General features: G+C 47.5%; 1 protein-coding gene across 3 annotated transcripts in view; it reads right to left on the reverse strand.

The window, feature by feature from the left end:
• ITIH5 (inter-alpha-trypsin inhibitor heavy chain 5) overlaps positions 1-19,121 on the reverse strand; it is a 91,867-nt gene that overhangs the window by 387 nt on the left and 72,359 nt on the right. For 2 of the 3 annotated variants that reach the window (XM_060006018.1, XM_060006015.1), the window contains exons 9-14: positions 16,217-16,526; positions 14,634-15,190; positions 11,764-11,817; positions 9,658-9,774; positions 8,557-8,934; positions 5,225-6,993 (exon numbers count right to left, since the gene is read on the reverse strand). In XM_060006018.1, the coding sequence (XP_059862001.1) occupies positions 6,704-6,993; positions 8,557-8,934; positions 9,658-9,774; positions 11,764-11,817; positions 14,634-15,190; positions 16,217-16,526 (1,706 nt within the window). In that variant the 3' untranslated portion in view covers positions 5,225-6,703. Of the gene's footprint in view, positions 1-5,224; positions 6,994-8,556; positions 8,935-9,657; positions 9,775-11,763; positions 11,818-14,633; positions 15,191-16,216; positions 16,527-19,121 lie in introns of those variants that run through there. The other variant, XM_060006016.1, reaches the window with a different exon arrangement.

Genomic DNA, 19,121 nt, shown 5'->3' on the forward strand with positions numbered 1-19,121 from the left:
CAGTCAGGACATCAGCCCTTCGCTTACACAAACACAGCTGTTGTTTTGAGAAAATAATATGATTAACAGAGAATTTTCAGGAAGAAGTCTTGTGTCAATAAAAATTAATTTTGAGTTGGCCTAGGAAATGTACCCAACACACACACACGCACACACACACACACACACACACGCACATTTCCACGTTTATACGCAACAATAAAAATTTTAAAAGATGGTGCTAGAACTTCTTCCTTTCCTCCCAGATCCCAAATTCCTCTGATATAAATACAGAGACTTTGAAGATGGAAAGTTTGCTTTTATTCCTGAGTTTGAGGTGACGCCAGAATAACGGAAGGGAAGTGTCCTCAAGTCCACGCAGAGCCAGATGCTGAGACCGTGAAGTGGGTGAGCCCGCGAGGTGGAGGGAGTGGAGAGTATAAAGGACCAGTATGGGGGCTTCCCTGGCGGTCCCGTGGTTAGGTCTGCGCTTCCACTGCAGGGGGGCACGGGTTCTATCCCTGGTTGGGGAACTGAGATCCTGCAAGCCACACGGCATGGCCAAAAAAAAAAAAAAAATTTAATAAAAGGACCAGTATGACCTTGGGGGATGTCCACAGGTTGGTAGGAGGAAAGACATGCAGGAAAGGAGACTAGGAAAAAAAAATTCTAATCTCGTAAGAGAAGCAAAGGGATCCAACATTTCAAAAAAGAGGAAGAGGCCAAAAGTATCATGTAGTAGGGGCTGGAGACACCCATCGCTGGGACTGGATGTCAGAAATGGTAATGTGACGTCTGAGACACAGTTTGATGAACGTGGTAAAGACAGAAGATGAATCTGATGACTTAAGCAACTGACTAGGAGGTAAAAAAAGTGAGGGTTCAAACACCGACCACTAGCACAAGCCTGACACTGAAATGAAAGAGAAGATGGAAGCCCCAGGGGCCTGGCCAGGGAGGAGCGCTTCAGCCTGGAGGAGACTTCTGGAAGGGTGTCCGAGTCTACGGACGAACCACCCTGAACACGCCCGATCTCGTCTGGAAGGGTATCCAAAACCAAGAGGGAAGAACCTCTGGGGAGTAAGAGTCTGGAGATTCTAGAAAGAAGAGGAGTCATTGAGGCAACTGCCCAGATGGAGTGAGAAGGATAGAGCCTGGAAGAAGGTGGACCGTTATACCCCGAAGGCAGCAGGACAAAGATGCTATGAGACAGAGTAAGCGAGGGAGCTCCTTCTGCAGTTTTCTCAGCACGAGAGGAGGCGAATTGCTGGGGAAAGCTGCGGAGTGAGGTGGTCTAGAAAGCTGAAGCAGAAGGCGGGAGCCATGGAGGCCAATGCACTTCAAGGAAAACAGATTTCAGTTTTGCTAAATGCCTGCGGGAGCCCTGCTGGTTGAATGGACCCATTGTGGCACTCTGACTTCCCCGATGCATTCTCCATACCTGGGGACAAGAGTGATGGATGCGGGGCTGGAGACAGACCCAGGCAAGGGTCCAGGGAGCCAGGAACCTGCAGATTCACTGAGTGTCATCCACTGTGGGTTCACAGTAACCCCCGAATCTACAGGGCACAGGTCAAAACTGATTGAAACTGAATGAAGACGATGGCTTCAATTCCTAAGCTGTTCCCAGCTGCTTAACCTTACAGAAGAAATATTTCACGTGGGTCCCTCTGTATATGCACTTCTTCCTTGCAGCTCAGTACTCTCCATGTTTGGAATGTTTTCCCCACCTCCTTCCTCCCTTCAGCTGGGCCTCTGCAGAGTTCTCTTGCAGGATTTCTCACACTCTGTTCCAATCTTTGCATATCTCCTGCTCTAAACTGTGGGCTCCATGGAGGCAGGAACTTTGTTTTCCTCTGAATTCCCAAGCCTGGAACACTGGATCCCAGAATAGACTGGAGTCACTGACTGAATCATTTTGCATTTATTACTTAGGACGTTCAGGACGTATCTTCATGTGCAGGCAGAAGATAAAGATCATGGGATCTGAGCACATGACCTCGTCCAGTCCCTTTATTAGAGACGAAGAAGCCAAAGCCTGAAGAGGTGGACTTCATGCCCTTGAGATGAGGAGTTGGCTAGTTTTCTCTTTAACACAACCTCCCAGTGATGTCTCTCTCACTCCTGCTCCAGGTCTGCTTTGGTTCTAATTCAGGATCTAACATCTAAGCAAGATCTGGCCTGACCACAGGAACTGGAGAGAGAGAAGCCAGAATGACAATCAAGAGAAATGCCCTGTGCCAATGGAAGAACCGAGCCAGGTGATGGTCAGTGTGGGGAAACAAGTGACCCAAGAAGAAGGTGAGAGAAGCTCTGGGATGCCCGAGTCCCCAGAAAATAAGGGACTGAGGTTTAAGACACTTCTCTACAAATTTGACGGTTTTATAAAAGGTCAGAAATGGATGCTGTCCATTGGCTGTCCCACACAGTAATGTGTTGGGTTTTTTTTTTTTAGCTTTATTGCTGGCTCTGTCACTTTATTTTTTTTTCAATTAATTTTTATTGGAGTATAGGTGCTTTACAATGTGTCAGTTTCTACCGTACAGCAAAGTGAATCAGCTATACATATATCCCCTCTTTTTTTTGGATTTCCTTCCCATTTAGGTCACCACAGAGCACTGAGTAGAGTTCCCTGAGCCATACAGCAGGGTCCCAGTAATGTGTTGTTTTAACACGGTTCTTTCAATATTACTCACTTGCTCCATTTACATATATTTCTATGGAATTCAGAAATTCCTACAAACAAGCAGTGCAGTTAGAATCAACAAGTTTTACTCTCTCTAGCCGTTTTCCCTCAAAACATATATACCAGTGTATTGTTTGTTTTTAGATGTCATTCTCTTACAAATTTTTGTTGAAGGAAAATGTCTGTTGAAGGTGAACTATCTTGTGCCCTACTTATTATTTTAAACTGACTAAGATAAATATTTAAAGTCACAGTTCTAAGTATTTGCTTAGCTGTGTTCTTTTATTTGCTGTTTATTTTAGTTGGAACATGTGTGAATGGTTCCCATCCAAGAGTCCAGATTAAATAACAACATTGTTTGTATACATTCTGGGTAGCTTGAAGAAAAGAAAAGGAATTCGTATCTTGAATGATTCAGCGTCTTAGTCAGCTCAGGCTACTATATCAAGAATACCACAGACTGTGTGGCTTACACAACAAACATTGATTTCTCACAGTTCTGGAGGCTGGGAAATTCAAGATCAAGGTGCCAGATGACTTGGTGTCTAATGAAAGCTCACTTCCTGATTTTAGAAGGCATTCTTCTCATGTTCACAGGGTGGAGAACAGAAAAACCATCTCTCTCAGGTCTCTTATAAGGGCACTAATCCCATCACAAGGACTCCACCCTCATGACCGAATTACCTCCCAAAGGCCCCACCTCCTAATGCCATCACCTTGGGAGTTTAATTTGGGCTTTCAGCATATGAATTCGGGGGGACACAAACATTCTGTCCATAGCATTCAGCTCAGCCAACACATACATTTAAAGAAAGGAATCCTGTCCCTAATTCACCCGTGAGGACACATGATTCAATTAAAGACCTAATGTTACGTCACACAGAAACAGAGGTGCTCTCTCCCATTCCCAGAGCGCCGCATCACACTGCCCGGCTGTGAGGGAGGGTCAGGATGGGTTATTCTCCCAACACCCGCTCCCTCCATCCTGAACTAATAAACCACTGAAAAGGCAAATGGAAGAACATAAAGCACCTAGCATGAGTGGGTAGAGAACGTTCAGCCCATTTTATTTGGGGAATGGGAAACTTTACATTAGGAGACCCCTAAAGACGGCCCATTGAGATGCCTCTCTTTTTCGGATGAGGGAGTGGATTAGGGTCCCAGGGGTGGAGACTTGCTGAAGAGCCCAGCCAGTCAACTTGTTAGGACCCATTAACATTAGTGATGATGTAACCTGAGGTTTATCCCCTCTAATTGCAACGTACTTCTCAACCTCATTCGACTGCTCATTTCGTAACCCCGACCCCGCCTTATTTATAAATGCTCAAGGAAGATAAACGACTGTCCATACAGTGACATCATGTCAAAGCTAACCAGTGAGCTCTGGAGGCTCAGTCTGGCCCTGCTCTAAGTCTTTTATATGATGTGGGGGAAGTCACCCAACTGCACTCTGACTCCGTTTTCCCACCTGAGAAGAGAATCCCTCCTTGCCGCTGCATTTACTTAAAAAGACCTTGCTATTCACAACACGCGTGGCCAATCGAAAATATGACATTTTTCAGTCAACTTAAAAAAAACCCTGAAGTATGACCTTGGGGTGGAGTTTGGAGCCCACAGATCTCACAGTCTCTGGCTAAAACAGAAAATGCCCTGATACATACCTTTGGCGAAAAAAAAAAAAAAAAAGATGTACAATTGAAAAGGAGGAGAAAGAAAAGTGGGATGAGTCTAAAGTAAAAACACTAAAATAAAAGCTCATCCCTAATACTTTTAAAAATGTGCATTTTTTTTTTTTTCTGAATAGGAGAGTAAGGGACGGTCACCCCATTGGAATATCTGGTCCTGTAGTAACAGCCTCCTGTCTGCAGCTTTTTCTTTTTTTTTTTTTTTTTTGGTGGTATGCAGGCTTCTCACTGTTGTGGCCTCTCCCGCCACGGAGCACAGGCTCCGGACACGCAGGCTCAGCGGCCATGGCTCACGGGCCCAGCCGCTCCGCGGCATGTGGGATCTTCCCGGACTGGGGCACGAACCCGTTTCCCCTGCATCGGCAGGCGGACTCTCAACCACTGCGCCACCAGGGAAGCCCTGTCTGCAGCTTTGAGGCCACACCTGGAACACAGATCGCGGCTCCAGGCGCTAACACAATGGGCTGGCATCGTGGCTGCAGGGATCTCTGCCCAGTTGGGCCCGAGGTCTATGTAACAGGAAAGTCCCCGCAGAGCCTGCCCAGGTCCTGGCCAGCCCAGCTCCGGCTCCTCCTCTCCCTCTGAAATATGGAAGCAGCTGTCAGCAGCCTGGGCCTGTGCATTCACACTGCTGGCATGAAAACAGGCAGCTGAGTTGAGTCAAAAATAACACAGCTGCCGGCCCTGGTCTGGTGGGTTCCCAAGGTGGAGAGAGACGGAGACTCTGAGACACAACCGGTCCCGCTCCCCTACCCCCACCCCCGACGGCCCAGGCACTAACTTGAACTCCTGCAGCCACTTGGTCCACAAAAACATGTGGATGTCATTTTGCTGCTCAAATGTTTCCCACTGGAAAACGGGAAGGCAAGGGCAAAGGTGGTAAACAATTTTCTTAGTTCTGATTTCTCTCCTAGTGCTGTCTGCTTCCACATGGCATGAAAGTTCTAGAGTCACTCCCTACTGGAAGAAACGTTCCATGAAGCCGGCACAAAAGCTTTTATTTCATTCGGTCTCACGTCAAAATATTCCATGTCTCTGACCCAAACCTTCCTTTCCCTGCTGTTCGGCTCCAGTGCCCCCCATGTCCATCTGCGTCCTGACCGCAGTGAGGGTCAGGCTTACTGAACCTCCCGTGGTCCAGCAAAAAGCCGGGAAGGAGGGGGAGAGAGGAGGTCTCAAGACCACCATCAACCTCCCTTCCCCTTGATAATGTGACGGGCTTCACAGGTTCCACCATGAGGAGTGACAGTCATTGACTTTTGACACCACCCTGACCCCTGATTTTAACCCCTCCCTGATGGAATCAGATTTGTCCAAAGCCTCTTGCTCACGCTGACTTCCTGGCCTCGCATGTCTGGGATGTGGGAGGGCTCCTTAGATCTGTGAGCATGTCCGCACTTCCTGCTGGGAACATGCAGTTTGGTTCCTGTAGGTCGGCTCTGTGCTGCCAATACCTCCCCATCCCAGTTCTGCAAGAGCCTAATTTATCACCTCCTGGGGGACCGAGAGCAAATCAGGTCGGAATCAGGACCAAGGCTGAAGAGCCGAGTGAAAGATTCATCACGCTGCTGGCCGACGCTGCAGCACTGAGACAGGCCAGTGAAATACACCCACGTGGGCTGCCCTGTTTATTAGAAGCGCTCAGCTTTCTGGAATAAATAGGAGAATCTCCAACAGCGAAGTTAAGTGATTTACAAAGCCCGTTAGAAAAATACCGGTATCTGGGATGCAGAGTCTCTATTTTGAGTCAATTTTTAAAAAACGAAAACAAATTTTCAAGGGCAAGACATCACAGTAGAAGAAAATCCTCTCCTAAGAAAAGACCGAATGGTTTACAGTGATCAAATCTACATGCTATTTCATGACTCGTGGCCTGGGCCCAAGGAGAGGTTCCCCTGAGGCAGAGGTTGGCCGCACACCCGGAGAACGCAGCGGGCTAGGAGGAGAGATGCCTATGCATTAGTATAAGGCAAAAAGCAGAGTGCCCAAGCCTGGCCATTTCCACAGAGAAAACAGACCTGATGGCCACCTTCCTTCATCAGAGTCACCTTGTGCTAGGCAGTGAGATGGACAAGCCAGCGGGTATAAGATAGAGACTTGCTTTTAGCTGTGACTGGTCCCTTTGGTGCCACCACTGTTCTCTACTGGAGATGGGGGAGGGGGAGGGGAAGAGCAGGAAATCCCATTCTTGCTTCAACGTCCTGACCCCACCCTTTGCTCAAGCAGAGGTTAGACCTCCCCGCCACCAGGGGGGAGTCCTGGGCGGCGGCTACCTGCCAAGCGACAAGAACCACACCACGGGGTCCCCGAAGACGTTTCCCTGTCACACGCTCTTGCCTTACGGCTGCTGGCGTCAGAGTCCCCGGGATGTGCCTGGGCCAAAGGTGGTCTCGGAGTCAAAAGGATGGGCCGCCAGGTAGTCTTTATACTCCCCGTCAATCAGGTTGGCGGCGTTGTTCCGGGCAAACCAGCAGTCCACCTGCTCTTCCCCGTTGTAGATTTTCCTCTGCTTCCACACCACTGGGACCTGGTGTCCTTTTACCTCGAGGACGGCCTCAGACCTCTCACCTGTCTCAGGGACGGAAGGATGGGCAGGGCTCCTGCCGAGCCCGGTGAGTCTGGCCTCCTGGTTCAGGAACTGACCTGAGAGGACAAAAGAGACGTCAGGTCTAGGTCAAGTGCGAGCAACGTGTTTGAACAAAATCTAACTTCAGTTCGGGCACCGATGGCCAGCAAATGCACGGGTGTGACCCAGAGGAAGGGGATGCATAACACCAGAGCAGTGACTGTGGTCCTCGGCTGGAGTCTCCCAGAGCTGCTCCACCTTTTCCAGTGTCCGGGGAGGGTGTGGGGAGGAGAGACCTGAGTGTATTGGTAGTGGCCTCCACTTCTGGAAGCTACCACGGGCAAGATGCCCAACCCACAAAAAGAGATGCCCAGTCTCCTACTGAGATGGGAGGATGAGATGGGGGCAAATAACAAGGGAAGAAGGGTCCGGTCTTCCCCGCTCTCCTCCCTCTGGAGGACCCCTTCCATGTGTGCACTTAGTGGGTGTGCACTGGGCGGAGGGTGTGGAAAGCAGGGTCAGAATCCTCCAGGTCGAGTGAGGGCACTACCAAGGCCGAAGGGACAGCAGTCTGCGTCTGGGAGCGGAGCTTCCCAGGCAAGCTGCGTAGAGACGCATCCCTCTCGAGTGCCAGGGAATCTGAGCCCTGGCAGAGGCTCCCTCTTTACTTGTGGGAAAAGCGCCCACATGAAACTGCACGTGGAGGGAAGCCAGGCAGAGTGGGCTGCCCGAGGCTCCCAGCCATGGGGGTGCTTCCCGGGAGGGGCCATGCATCTCCCACTTGGTGCTGGGCCATGGGATGTGTCTGCATCCTCTCCCTGAGAGTAAAGAACCAGACCTGGAGAGAAGGGCTCCTCATTTCTTTGCTCCCCTTCCCCAAAGGCCTGTGCGAATTAGTTTATAAGCCCATTCCTATTCTAGAAAAGTGTCAGGAAGCAAGAAGTATACTTTTCACACTAATTCGAAAAGATATGTGCACCCCAACGTTCATAGCAGCATTGTTTACCGTTGCCAAGATACAGAAGCAACCTAAGTGTCCATCAACTGACGAGTGGATAAAGATGTGGTACACAGTGGAATATTACCCAGCCATGAAAAAGAATGAAATTTTGCCATTTGCAGCAACACGGATGGACTTGGAGGGCATTATGCTAAGTGAAATACGTCCAGAGAAAGACAAATACCGTATGATATCACTTATATAGGTGGGATCTAAAAAATACAACAAACTAGTGAATATAACAAAAAAAAAAAGCAGAGTCACAGACAGAGAGAACAAACTAGTGGTTGCCAGGGGGGAGGGGGAAGGGGCAAGAGAGGGGTAAGGGAGTGGGAGGCACAAACTATTGGTGTAAGACTGGTTCAAGGATGTGCTGTACAACACGGGGAATACGGCCAGTATTTTGTAGTAACTGTATATGGAGTGTAACCTTTAAAAATTGTATTTGAAAAAAGCAAAAAGAAAAATTGGCCATGTGCCCAAAAAAAAGAAAAAAGAAAAAGAAATAGACTTTTCATGAGCTTCATAAGGACCACATTCCTGTGGAAACTCTCAACCAAGTAAAGACACGGGCAGCATCAGCTTCGTTTTGGGAAACTGAATTCTGTGCTGTGAGTCAGCGTGGAGAGCAGCCACCTACCTAACAGGCCATGGCAGTTGCCAGAAAGGCCTTGGCCGTTGGCGACGTAGAAGCCCAGGTGGTTTCGCTGGTAGGGGGCTGGCTTTTTGTAGAGGTGGAGGAGGATGACGAAGGCCACGTTGCCCTGGATGGCGATGGTGACCTTGGCATTGGCGGACACCGACACCTCCAGCCCCTGGCTCCCCACGGCCGCGCTCTGGTTGCAGGGGAGGACCAGCCTGTCCCCACCATCCACGATGACTCTGGTGGGCGTGATCTCCAGGTAGGACCTCTCGGGCTTGTTGACGAGGATGGTGATGGTGCGGAAGTAAGTGCGCTGTTTCTTGTGGCCGTTTGGGGGAGCGGGGGCCCCGATCAACTCTCCGTTCACCGTCACGCCTTGAAGGCGGCGGGGGGGAAGAGAGCAGTGGTTAGAAAAACTACCCCCACTTTCACAAGAGGGCTTCTCATCCGAATTTCCTTCCTCTCTTGTACCTCTAGAACCAAGAACTTCCGCTCACACGTAGGGACCACTCAGTGCCCACTGAATGAAGGAAGGAAGGAACGAATGCATGAAGGTATGGGTGATTTTTGACCAACGTCCTGGGTAGGAGAAGCTGATGTAGGTTTGGGGGAAAATATCATAAAAAGGGGGTTGACATATACACACTACTATATATAAACTAGATAACTAATAAGAACCTGCTGTATAGCACAGGGAATTCTACTCAATTCTCTGTAATGACCTATATGGGAAGAGTCTAAATAAAGAGTGGATAGATGTATATGCGTAACTGATTCACTTTGCTGTACACCTGAAACCAACACAACATCGTAAATCAACTATATGCCAATAAAAATTTTAAAGTGAAAAAAAAAGTAAATAAATAAAAATTCTAAAAAAGGGGGTTGACATGTTTGTCTCCTTTCATTCCAGTGTCTGGTTATAGTTCCCCAAACTCTTGTGTGGCCCTGACACGGTATTTCTTACCCATCAGTTTCCATTGCTCCTGATTTGGAGACCCTGGGACACCACTGAGCAGGGGGGTAGAATGCAAAGATTAGGGTTTTTTTTTTTCACTCCCCAAACTCAAGTTCTTTCACTTTCTAGGCAGAACTCACCAGAGTCCGCATGATCAGAGACCAGCCTCAGGATGTGCCCGGGCTGTCCATCGATGTTGAAACAGACCGTGAGGTTGCTCAAGGGGAAATCCACAACAAAATGGGGGTCTCCATCCGCTGCCAGAACAGGATGAGAACGGAAGAGAAAAAGAAAGAAAAGACATTTATTGGGCACCTTCTCTGTGTAAGCACCCTTCTTCTATTTCCTCATGAGTTACTGACTTAACCCTGTCAACAACGGATCCCCCGTGTCTACGCGAGGAAGGTGGCTGGGAGGTGAAGGGATGCACCAGTTACGCAGTCAGTTCGTGGAAAGTAAATATTTGAATGCAGGTCCCCTAAATTCAAATATGATGCTCCTGTCACCACACTGCAGTCAAACAGAGACAACTGAACTTCAGAGGGAAGCGGGGCATCACCCTACACTCCCCACGACCACTGAGCTCACATTCTTCAATTCCCTGTGCGGCTTCCGCTAATCACTTTCTTCCCCCTTTGCCCTCCCCAGTGAAGAGATGGGGATGAGAACTTCCTGTCCTGTGACCAGAGTGCCTTGGCCCTTGAGTCATTCACAGCACCAGATGGACACGGCCCTTGCATGAGTAGTAATGACCAAGCCCCGTTTAGGGCTGGTGAGAAGTAAAGGACACAGAGTCAACGGGAGGTCAGGTGGTGCAGCCAGCGATGACAGTGGCAATCCCTCCTCTGGGTCCTACTGCCTTTACTGCTCTCAAATTTGTGTCTGCGGATAAGACCACAGAGTTTAGCTGGCCCCTGTTCCTTACCCATTCTCCTCATTTTTGCCTCTGCTAAAGATGAACAGTCTTGCCTCTCACTGTACAGACAAAATATTTCCCAAGAGTTTACGTCAGTTCTCTTTTCTCGCGAGATTGGAGCATTAGTTTCTCTCTAATTTGTACACCAAACACAACGTGTTCCCGAATTCCTCTCTACTTCACGTGTACATGTATGTATACGCATTTGTATATGGTGGGGGGTAGGCGCCAGGAGTTCAAGTGTTTTCAAGCTACAAGCCAATCAATGTTCTTGGTGGAACTGCTGAAACACCCTCTCTGTCCCCAGCGTGACTCAGAAGGGCCTTTGGAAGAATCTGGTTCAACTCACTGTAAAGTGCCTCAAGCACCCAGTGAATGGCAACTTCATAAAGAAATACAAGGTACGGGTCTTCTGTAGATGAAAAAAATAACACCCGTTAAAGATAAAAGTCCGTATTTTTGGCACTCTGTGGGTACGAATATAACTACGTGACAGTTCTCTGAGAGTTCCTTGTGCTCATACCATATTATTTCTACTCAAATCTTCCAAATCCCTTTATAGGGAAAGATGCTGCCTGCTCCGAAAAAGAGAGGAGAGGTCTGGAAGTCATTACTCCATGCTGCATCCAACAGCAAAGTTTTCCTGCATTCCATAAAGCATGTGTGTTCAAAGGAACAACACGCTACCCACTGGAGACCATGTGTTTCCTCTCCCCAGAGCTAATCTCCAGGTTGTCCTGGGCTACGTGAACCTGGACGCCCAGCACGTCGGCAGCAAGGCAATAAGAAAGACTTACAAAGGCAGATGTGTACATCTGAAGAATAAAACCCAGCCTTTGTGTCCTTATTCCATCCAGATTTTTATTATAATCCCAGGAATATGGCCAAGGGAAATTTTAGGGTATTGTAATCTGGTCTTCCCTTCTAAAGCCAAGGATCATGAAAATAATAAAATAATAATGTTTAAAAACCTTGCAGTGTCACAGATATTTGTAACACCAGAAGTTAGAAGCGAGCATACTTCAAATCTCTAAAAACAAACGTCTTTCCAGCTCAATCGTGACTCATGTGTAGCTCTGTCCATCCACCCTTCTATCAGGGCTCCTGCCAGGCTCCTCAGGACTGTGTTACCCATGGGGTTTATGTGATGGTTTAATGACGATCCTGGTTTTGAGAACTGCCCCATGCTGCCGGTTTGCACTAAATAAATATGGGTCCTCACATCTCGTCCTATGAGCTGATGTTCTAACTGGCTTCGGGAAATTCCTGGTCATCCGCTTCCTAAACATTTCAACTCTCGAATCAGACACCAGCACATTCTTTCCTTTACCTGAGGTTTTGGAGACTTTAATCCTTGGGTTGTATGGTTTCTTGAGAGCAGGTCCTGGAGAGGAGAAGGAAGAGATCCACCACCGTTATTCATTAAAGAGGAGGAAGTGAGAGGTACAGAGGGCTGAGAGGAGTCAAGTACAGCTCTCAGATACGTTTGTGACAAGTTAAACACATCTCTTTTAAAGGAAGCTCTTGGCCTCGCAACACAAAGCGAAGGTGTAAACGACGCGGCGTAACTATTTTATTCCTCTATAAATTAGATAATATTCTTCTTGTCTGTGATTTCTGTGTATATAATAGGAGAAAATATTCTATCATTCTTAAGGTATAGTTATGGGGGGAGGGGGGAAGCAAAGTTGTTTAATGGGGACAGAGTTTCAGGTTTGCAAGATGAAAAAGTTCTGGAGATCTGTTTCATAACGATGGGAATATACTTGACACTACTGAACTACACACTTAAAAATGGTTACGATATAGAGAACTGACTGGTGGTTGCCGGGGGGAGGGGGTTGGGGGAGGGATGGAGTGGGAGGTTGAGGTTAGCAGATGTAAGCTTGTATATAGAGAATGGATAAACAACAAAGCCCTAATGTATAGCACAGAGAACTATATTCAGTATTCTCTGATAAACCATAATGGGAAAGAATATTACAAAAAAAGAATATAACTGAATCACTTTCTGTACAGCAAAAATTAATGCAACACTGTAAAGCAAGTATACTTCAGTTAAAAAGAAAGAATGGAAAAAATGGTTATGACGGGAAATGTTACGTTATGTGTTTTTTGCAAAATAGCAATTTAAAACAACCGAAAATATACAAGAATGTAAAAGAAAAAGATAACGCGATAATCCAGGTCTATAGCCATGTGTGTAAGTACAATTCACAAAGCAGCAGGCAAAAATAAACACTCAATTAAAGAATAACCTAAAAGTAAATTACTTTCTGTCAATAAAATAAAATTAATATCTTATTTCAAATTGTCTGTATTAAGATTATGCTCCTCTTAACTGATTTTTGCCCCCCCAGAAAATGAAGATCACAGTATCTCAATGTTTTTTGTTTTGTTTTGTTTTTTTGCGGTACGCGGGCCTCTCACTGTTGTGGCCTCTCCCGTTGGGGAGCACAGGCTCCAGACGCGCAGGCTCAGCGGCCATGGCTCACGGGCCCAGCCGCTCTGTGGCATGTGGGATCTTCCCGGACCGGGGCAGGAACCCACATCCCCTGCATCGGCAGGCGGACTCCCAACCACTGCGCCACCAGGGAAGCCCTCAATGTTTTTTAAGCGCTCCCTTCTCCAACTGGTCCCTGGTCAGCCAGACACAGACAGAATCAGGCTGACCACGAAGGCGGAACGACATCTCAGTCTGAACGGCTGCTTTGAGTTGGCTTAAATTGTCACCGACACTCAAAAAAATCATAAAATTAAAACTAAAAAATCATCTTCAGGGAAATCCTATGTCTAGCAAGCCTTCTGAGCGATCAGTCAGTTATTCCCTCATCTGTGTTCTTGGCCCTCTGAGTCTCGTGTCATTTGAGTTTGCTCTCTCCTGAAGCTGTTGAGATTTGAGTTGCTGACACTGAATCAAGATGTTACTCAAAAAGCCATCTTCCCTGGATGTGGCATGGATCTTGTAGCGTGACGTAACAACATCATGCAACTTACTTTTCATCCTTTTCATCAGAACAAATATTGTACTAGTTTTGCCAAGACAAGTTCCACTCTTTCTAAAAAGGCAACATATCATTTTTCACCCCTACATCAGGTCTGAACTTTTCAATAGATTTCTAGTTCTACACTCCTCATGGGAAAGGGTATCTCACATGTGTAGAACACTTAGTATACACCAAGGCATCTACACCTTTAATCCTTGCAACAACCTTTCAGGGAAGAGATTACTATCTACATTTTACAGGTGAGGGAATGGAAGCTCAGAGACGTTCAGAAACCTGCCCCAAGCCACACAGCTGGCTGGGAGGAGCCGTGAGCTGAAACTCTGTCTGGATCCTAACCGTGTGCTCTCCCTACCATGCCCAGGTGATCTCAGAGTTGAGGATATGAGGATCAAATGAGGCCCAGGGTTAATGTCAGTTCCCTCACCTTAGGGCGTGTGCACCTGACAGGAAGTTAAGAAAAATGTCACACATAAAAAAGTGCTGTTTTCCATAAACAGATTTTACTGAGAATATAACCCTCTGCTTTGGTTGGATTACTTTTCCTGTCCTTTTCCCATTCCTGGTGCTACTAATTTCCCCCTGACAAATGGCACTGAGACAGATAATAAGAATTTCTGTTTAAACTCTGGATTCTCCTGAGAATCCAGAACTTAGTTCCTCCTATATAATAATATCTATAATAAAATAAAATTTTATTAATTTTATTTAATTCTAAACAAAATCATTAAAATTTAAAAAATAAAACTTTAATTTAGAAAATTATAAGTAAAATTAATAAACTATGAGTAAATAAAATATATAATAAAATTTCATTTTATCTATAAAATAAAATATTTTGTTTTCTCAGGAAAATAATATCAAGCGTATGACATAATTGAAGTACTTAAACTATAGAAAGGCATTTAAAAATGAGTATTTGTTTACTTGTCTGTTCATCCCTGTGCCTCCAATAGTGCCTGGCTCACGGGAGTCACTCAATATTGATGATTTATCGATAGACTGGCTTGACTTTCTCGAATTTCTCTATAGAGATCCATGGTTTATAACAACACAAACATAAGCTAAGGCACTCTCTGAAGGCTAGGAGCTGCAGGTAGAGAACATTGTTTATAAGATTTATAATACGAGAAAGTAAAACAGACGACCTTGGCCTGAAAAGGAGACAGAAGGGCCATCCCGAGAGTGCCCTTACCTGGCTGCAGGTGGGCGCCCCTCAGGCTCTGCATCACCGTTTCGGGCCCTGTGGCCGCCGACGTGCCGTAGGCGTCCTCCGGGGTCTCTGTCCGCGGTGCTGACTTGAGCGTCATGGAGGTGAACGGAGCGAGGAAGCGATGGTTCAAGGCCAGAGCCTGTACCTCCTGCCTCAGCCGCTCCCTCTCGGGCTGCTCATCACTCTGCAGCCAGGAACTCAGCAGCTCCTTCAGGGTCAGGTAGCTCCAGAGACGCTCCAGGTGGTTCGGGTCCTCCTGGCCACCCGCCTTGGGCCTGGGGCTCCCCGGGACGTCGTTCTCCATCCTCCGGGGTTCCACAGGCACGTCCTTCTTGAGTATGACAAACTTCTTACTGTTGCTGGCCGTGACCTCCACGTGCAAGCGGTCCATCTCCTTGTCCACCAGCTTCCCCGCGATGATGATCTCGGAGCCGTTGAAGTAGTTGGGGAACAGGGTCCTGGTGGCGTGCTCTACCAAGCCGGCTGGATAATCCACGCGGATGTCCGAGAGGAGCGGGGTCCTGATCTCATCGTAGAACCTGGAGAGGAGGAACAGAGAGGGAGGATCGGGGCCTGCACTAGCTGCAGGCAGGTCACGTCCCAGAGGAAATCACAGGCTGTCTTGGGGGGGCGAATCTGATCTTAGAAGCAACCAAGTCCAACATTCCACCCAGCAGAACATCTCAGACAGGAGGCCGTGCGGCTGTAGCTCGAACACCATTGGTGACGGAGAACTCACTATCTCACAAGCTCCCTCGCCGTTTGCCAGACTTAAATCCTGGTTTCCTCTTCACCCCAGAACATAGCACAGTCAGCGACCACTTTCAACTGGCCATTGTGCTTCAACATAAAAACACGATCATTGTAACTAGCAGGCAAGGTGGAGCTGACGCTACCTATCCCACCTCCCTCTCAGGGTGGAATTAGAGTAAATACAGGCATAAATTGTTTTATTGCACTTCGAAGACCTAGCATTTTTTTGCAAAATGAAGGTTTGTGGCAATCCTGCATTGTCAGATGATAGCATTTTTTAGCAATAAAGTATTTTTCAATTAAGGTATGTACATGACACTATTGCATGCTTAATAGACTACAGTGTGATGTAAACATAGCTTTTACGTGCACTGTTAAAGCAATCCACCTGTGGGACTCGCTTTATTGCAATATTTGCTTTATCGCTGGAACTGACCTGCAGTATCTCTGAGGTGCGTCTTGAGATGAGGAAGTGCTTTGAAGTGTCAGGAAGACAGTTGTAACCATAAGAGCTAACAGAACACCTAACCTGTGAAAGCCGTCCTGCCAATACTTCACGTAGGTTTTCTCCTTAAATTCTATCATCTGACCAGAATCCTCACTTCACAGTTGGGGAGACCAAGGCACAGACAGTCTTAAAGCCTCAAGTCACAAGGCAGGACCAGAATGTGAACCCAGATCCACCCAGTTTCAAGACCCATGGCGATGTCTCCCATGAAAGGAGTGATGATCAGACTTGGGGTCCGTCCTCACGTCCGAGCCTCCCGCTGAGCCTGCCCCCCCGCCCTGAGGACACAGACAGACCCACGGACCCGATGAGCTGGGCGCGGGCGTCGTGGTCCTCGTGGACATGCCGTGTGAGCCCACAGTTCTCCAGGGACAGCATCTCCAGCAGCTTGAAGTCCACGTCGGCCCCGATGCCCACGGTGAAGATGCAGACCCGGCCCCGGGCGGCCTCCCTGGTGTTGTTGAGGATCTTCGGGGTGTGGGTCTCCCCGGCGGTGGGCTTCCCGTCTGTCAGGAAGATGACCAGGGACACGCTGCGGTCCTCGATGTCGTTGTGGGCCACGAAGTCGTTGAGAAGCCTGATGCCCCTCTGCAGGGCCCCGTTAATATCCGTGCCTGCAGGACATAGAACAGGACACCTGAGGAGCCTCGCCACCTCCTTTACCTGGACACACCTTCTCGGGCCCCTCACGGGCACCTGCAGCAGTGACGCGTGGGGAAAGCAGCCACCTGCATTCCTGGGGTGACTCCATGTCACAAAGACTGCTAGAAACTTGGCAAATGACTAGGAACAGCAGAGAATTATATAACCTTGTCCTGAAGGTGTCTGATGGCATCTCAGCTTAGGCGTCTCCACTCCCTTAGCACGAACGGTTTCTACCTCCTTTTTGGAGAATCACTTTGGAAAGGGAAGGAGGGTGCTGGGTGCAGGAATTCAGAGAAAGCAAGCGTCCCAGAGGGAAGGGAACGGCACAGAACGAGGAGGTGGCGATGCGGAGACCATCGCGGTGACCTCACTTGTGTCCTGGGGCTGGAGGATGCTGGTTAAAGCACTCAATTTTTTTTTTTTTTTTATTGCTGTCGTCTTTCCTGCTTCCTGCCCCTTCAGGATCACCCCTGCTTGTTAGGACCCCACCAAGCGAAGGCTTTCAAGTTTACACCTCCTACCCCTGCCGTTTCTAATTCAGACACGCTTGTCATCGCAGCTCTGATTAAAGTCAGGGGACAGTGTCTGTGGGAGGTGCTGGACAGGTATTTTGCTTGGGGGATGGAGAGACGGATGGCTGGTGGAAGTCAAAACTGCCAACTAACGTGAGGTTTCTGGATTAGCTGAGAACTTCATTCAACTCTGCTGCTGCTGTTCTACCATCGCCAAGAAAAACTGAGAGTTCTTACTGCCGCCGTGAATACGTACTTCCTTTTTCTGACTCCACTGGGGTTTTTTTTAATGGCCTTATTGACGTACCAAAAATGTCACGCATTTTGGTCGCTAGGGATTTTTTTCTTTTTTTGCCGAGCTGCATGGGTATGCAGGATCTTAGTTCCCCAACCAGATATCCATCCCATGCCCCCTGCACAGGAAGTGCAGATTCTTAACCACTGGACCACCAGGGAAGTCCCAAAAATTTCACCCCTTTTAAGCACACAATTAATGATTTTTAGTAAATTTATGAAGTTGTGTACCCATCACCACCATCCATCCCCCTGACTGGAGTGATTTTTATCTCCCTGCAAAATGTACCATATTTGAGTGAACCAGACAATTTTCCCCACTGCTTCACATCCTCCAGAATTTCTGGCTAAAATACATATGACTGTGACTGTGCAAACACATTGATAATTCGTTCTAAGATGTACACATGGCCCGAACGTAAGGGAAAGTTACAGCTGAAACAGTATTTAACGTTTCTTTGGGTTCACTCACTTGCCTTTCTGAATGCCCAGCCTAGTTTCACGCTGCCTCTGGATATGTGGGCATGAACCAAAACGCAGGTGTTTATTTTCTCTGTAACCTAGAACGTAACAATGATGCCAAATCTCTCACTGCATTTTTTTTTTTTTTTTTTTTTTTTTTTTTTTTTTTGCGGTACGCGGGCCTCTCACTGTTGTGGCCTCTCCCGTTGCGGAGCACAGGCTCCGGACGCGCAGGCTCAGCGGCCATGGCTCACGGGCCCAGCCACTCCGCGGCATGTGCGATCTTCCTGGACCGGGGCACGAACCCGTGTCCCCTGCATCGGCAGGCGGACTCTCAACCACTGCGCCACCAGGGAAGCCCTCTCACTGCATTTTAAAGCCCAGGAAAGCCCAGGCAAAGGACACACTTAGCTTTTCTTACACGAGACACCAAAGCACAGCACGGCTTGGTACTGAACATCCGTTAAGTTGGGGCATCTCCCGCATGCTTAACAACAGCGGGGGGCTTTCTCCCCAGGGAGCTGACACAACCATTCCGCCGAGAGCTCCCCCAGGGTCATCAAAGGACCCAAGTGCACCAGCAACAGGGATCACTTGGGTAAAATGGCCATATCTGACACCTAGAGAGGACTTCCTATGTGCAGCCACTTCTAAGTACTTTAAATATTTTAACTCATCTCATCCTAATAACAAGTCCATTATTATCCTCACTTTACAGATGAGGAAACTGAAGTAAAAGGAGGTTAAATGACTCATAGCTGGTAGAGCTGGATTCAAATCCAGACAGTCTGGCTTCAGAATCTATGCTCATCTCCTGAAATGACACTTTTCTGAGAGAAGTAGATTAATTTTCTGTTCACCTGCAGAGGTTGGGACAATGAAGTACCAAGAAAAAATAAAGGAAACCAATAAGGTTTCTATGGTTTAGATTCCAAAATACACACAACTGTTTTCTAAAGCTTTATCTCCACCTCCCACACACAAAGGATTCTCATAGCAAGCAGAACCGTTTAAATAATTTAAATAACTCTAATGCATATTCTTTGGGTATGCACTGTAGGTCGGGAGCTACGACAGGAAACAGGGGCTAAACAAAGATGAAGGAGAGTTTCTTCCCTCAAAGACTTGACCACCTTGTCAACTTCCTGCTGTAGATCATCACTATAATATTAAATATAACCTTTCATTTCTCCTATCTAGTTACAGTAAAACAGTAACTAGATCGTGTTTCTGTAGAGACTGGTAGGAAATCCCATTTGTAAATCGAAATTCCATCCAAACAAGATCAAGTTCCAA

This window comes from Delphinus delphis, chromosome 2 (assembly GCF_949987515.2).
Source record: "Delphinus delphis chromosome 2, mDelDel1.2, whole genome shotgun sequence".
Taxonomy (NCBI): domain Eukaryota; kingdom Metazoa; phylum Chordata; class Mammalia; order Artiodactyla; family Delphinidae; genus Delphinus; species Delphinus delphis.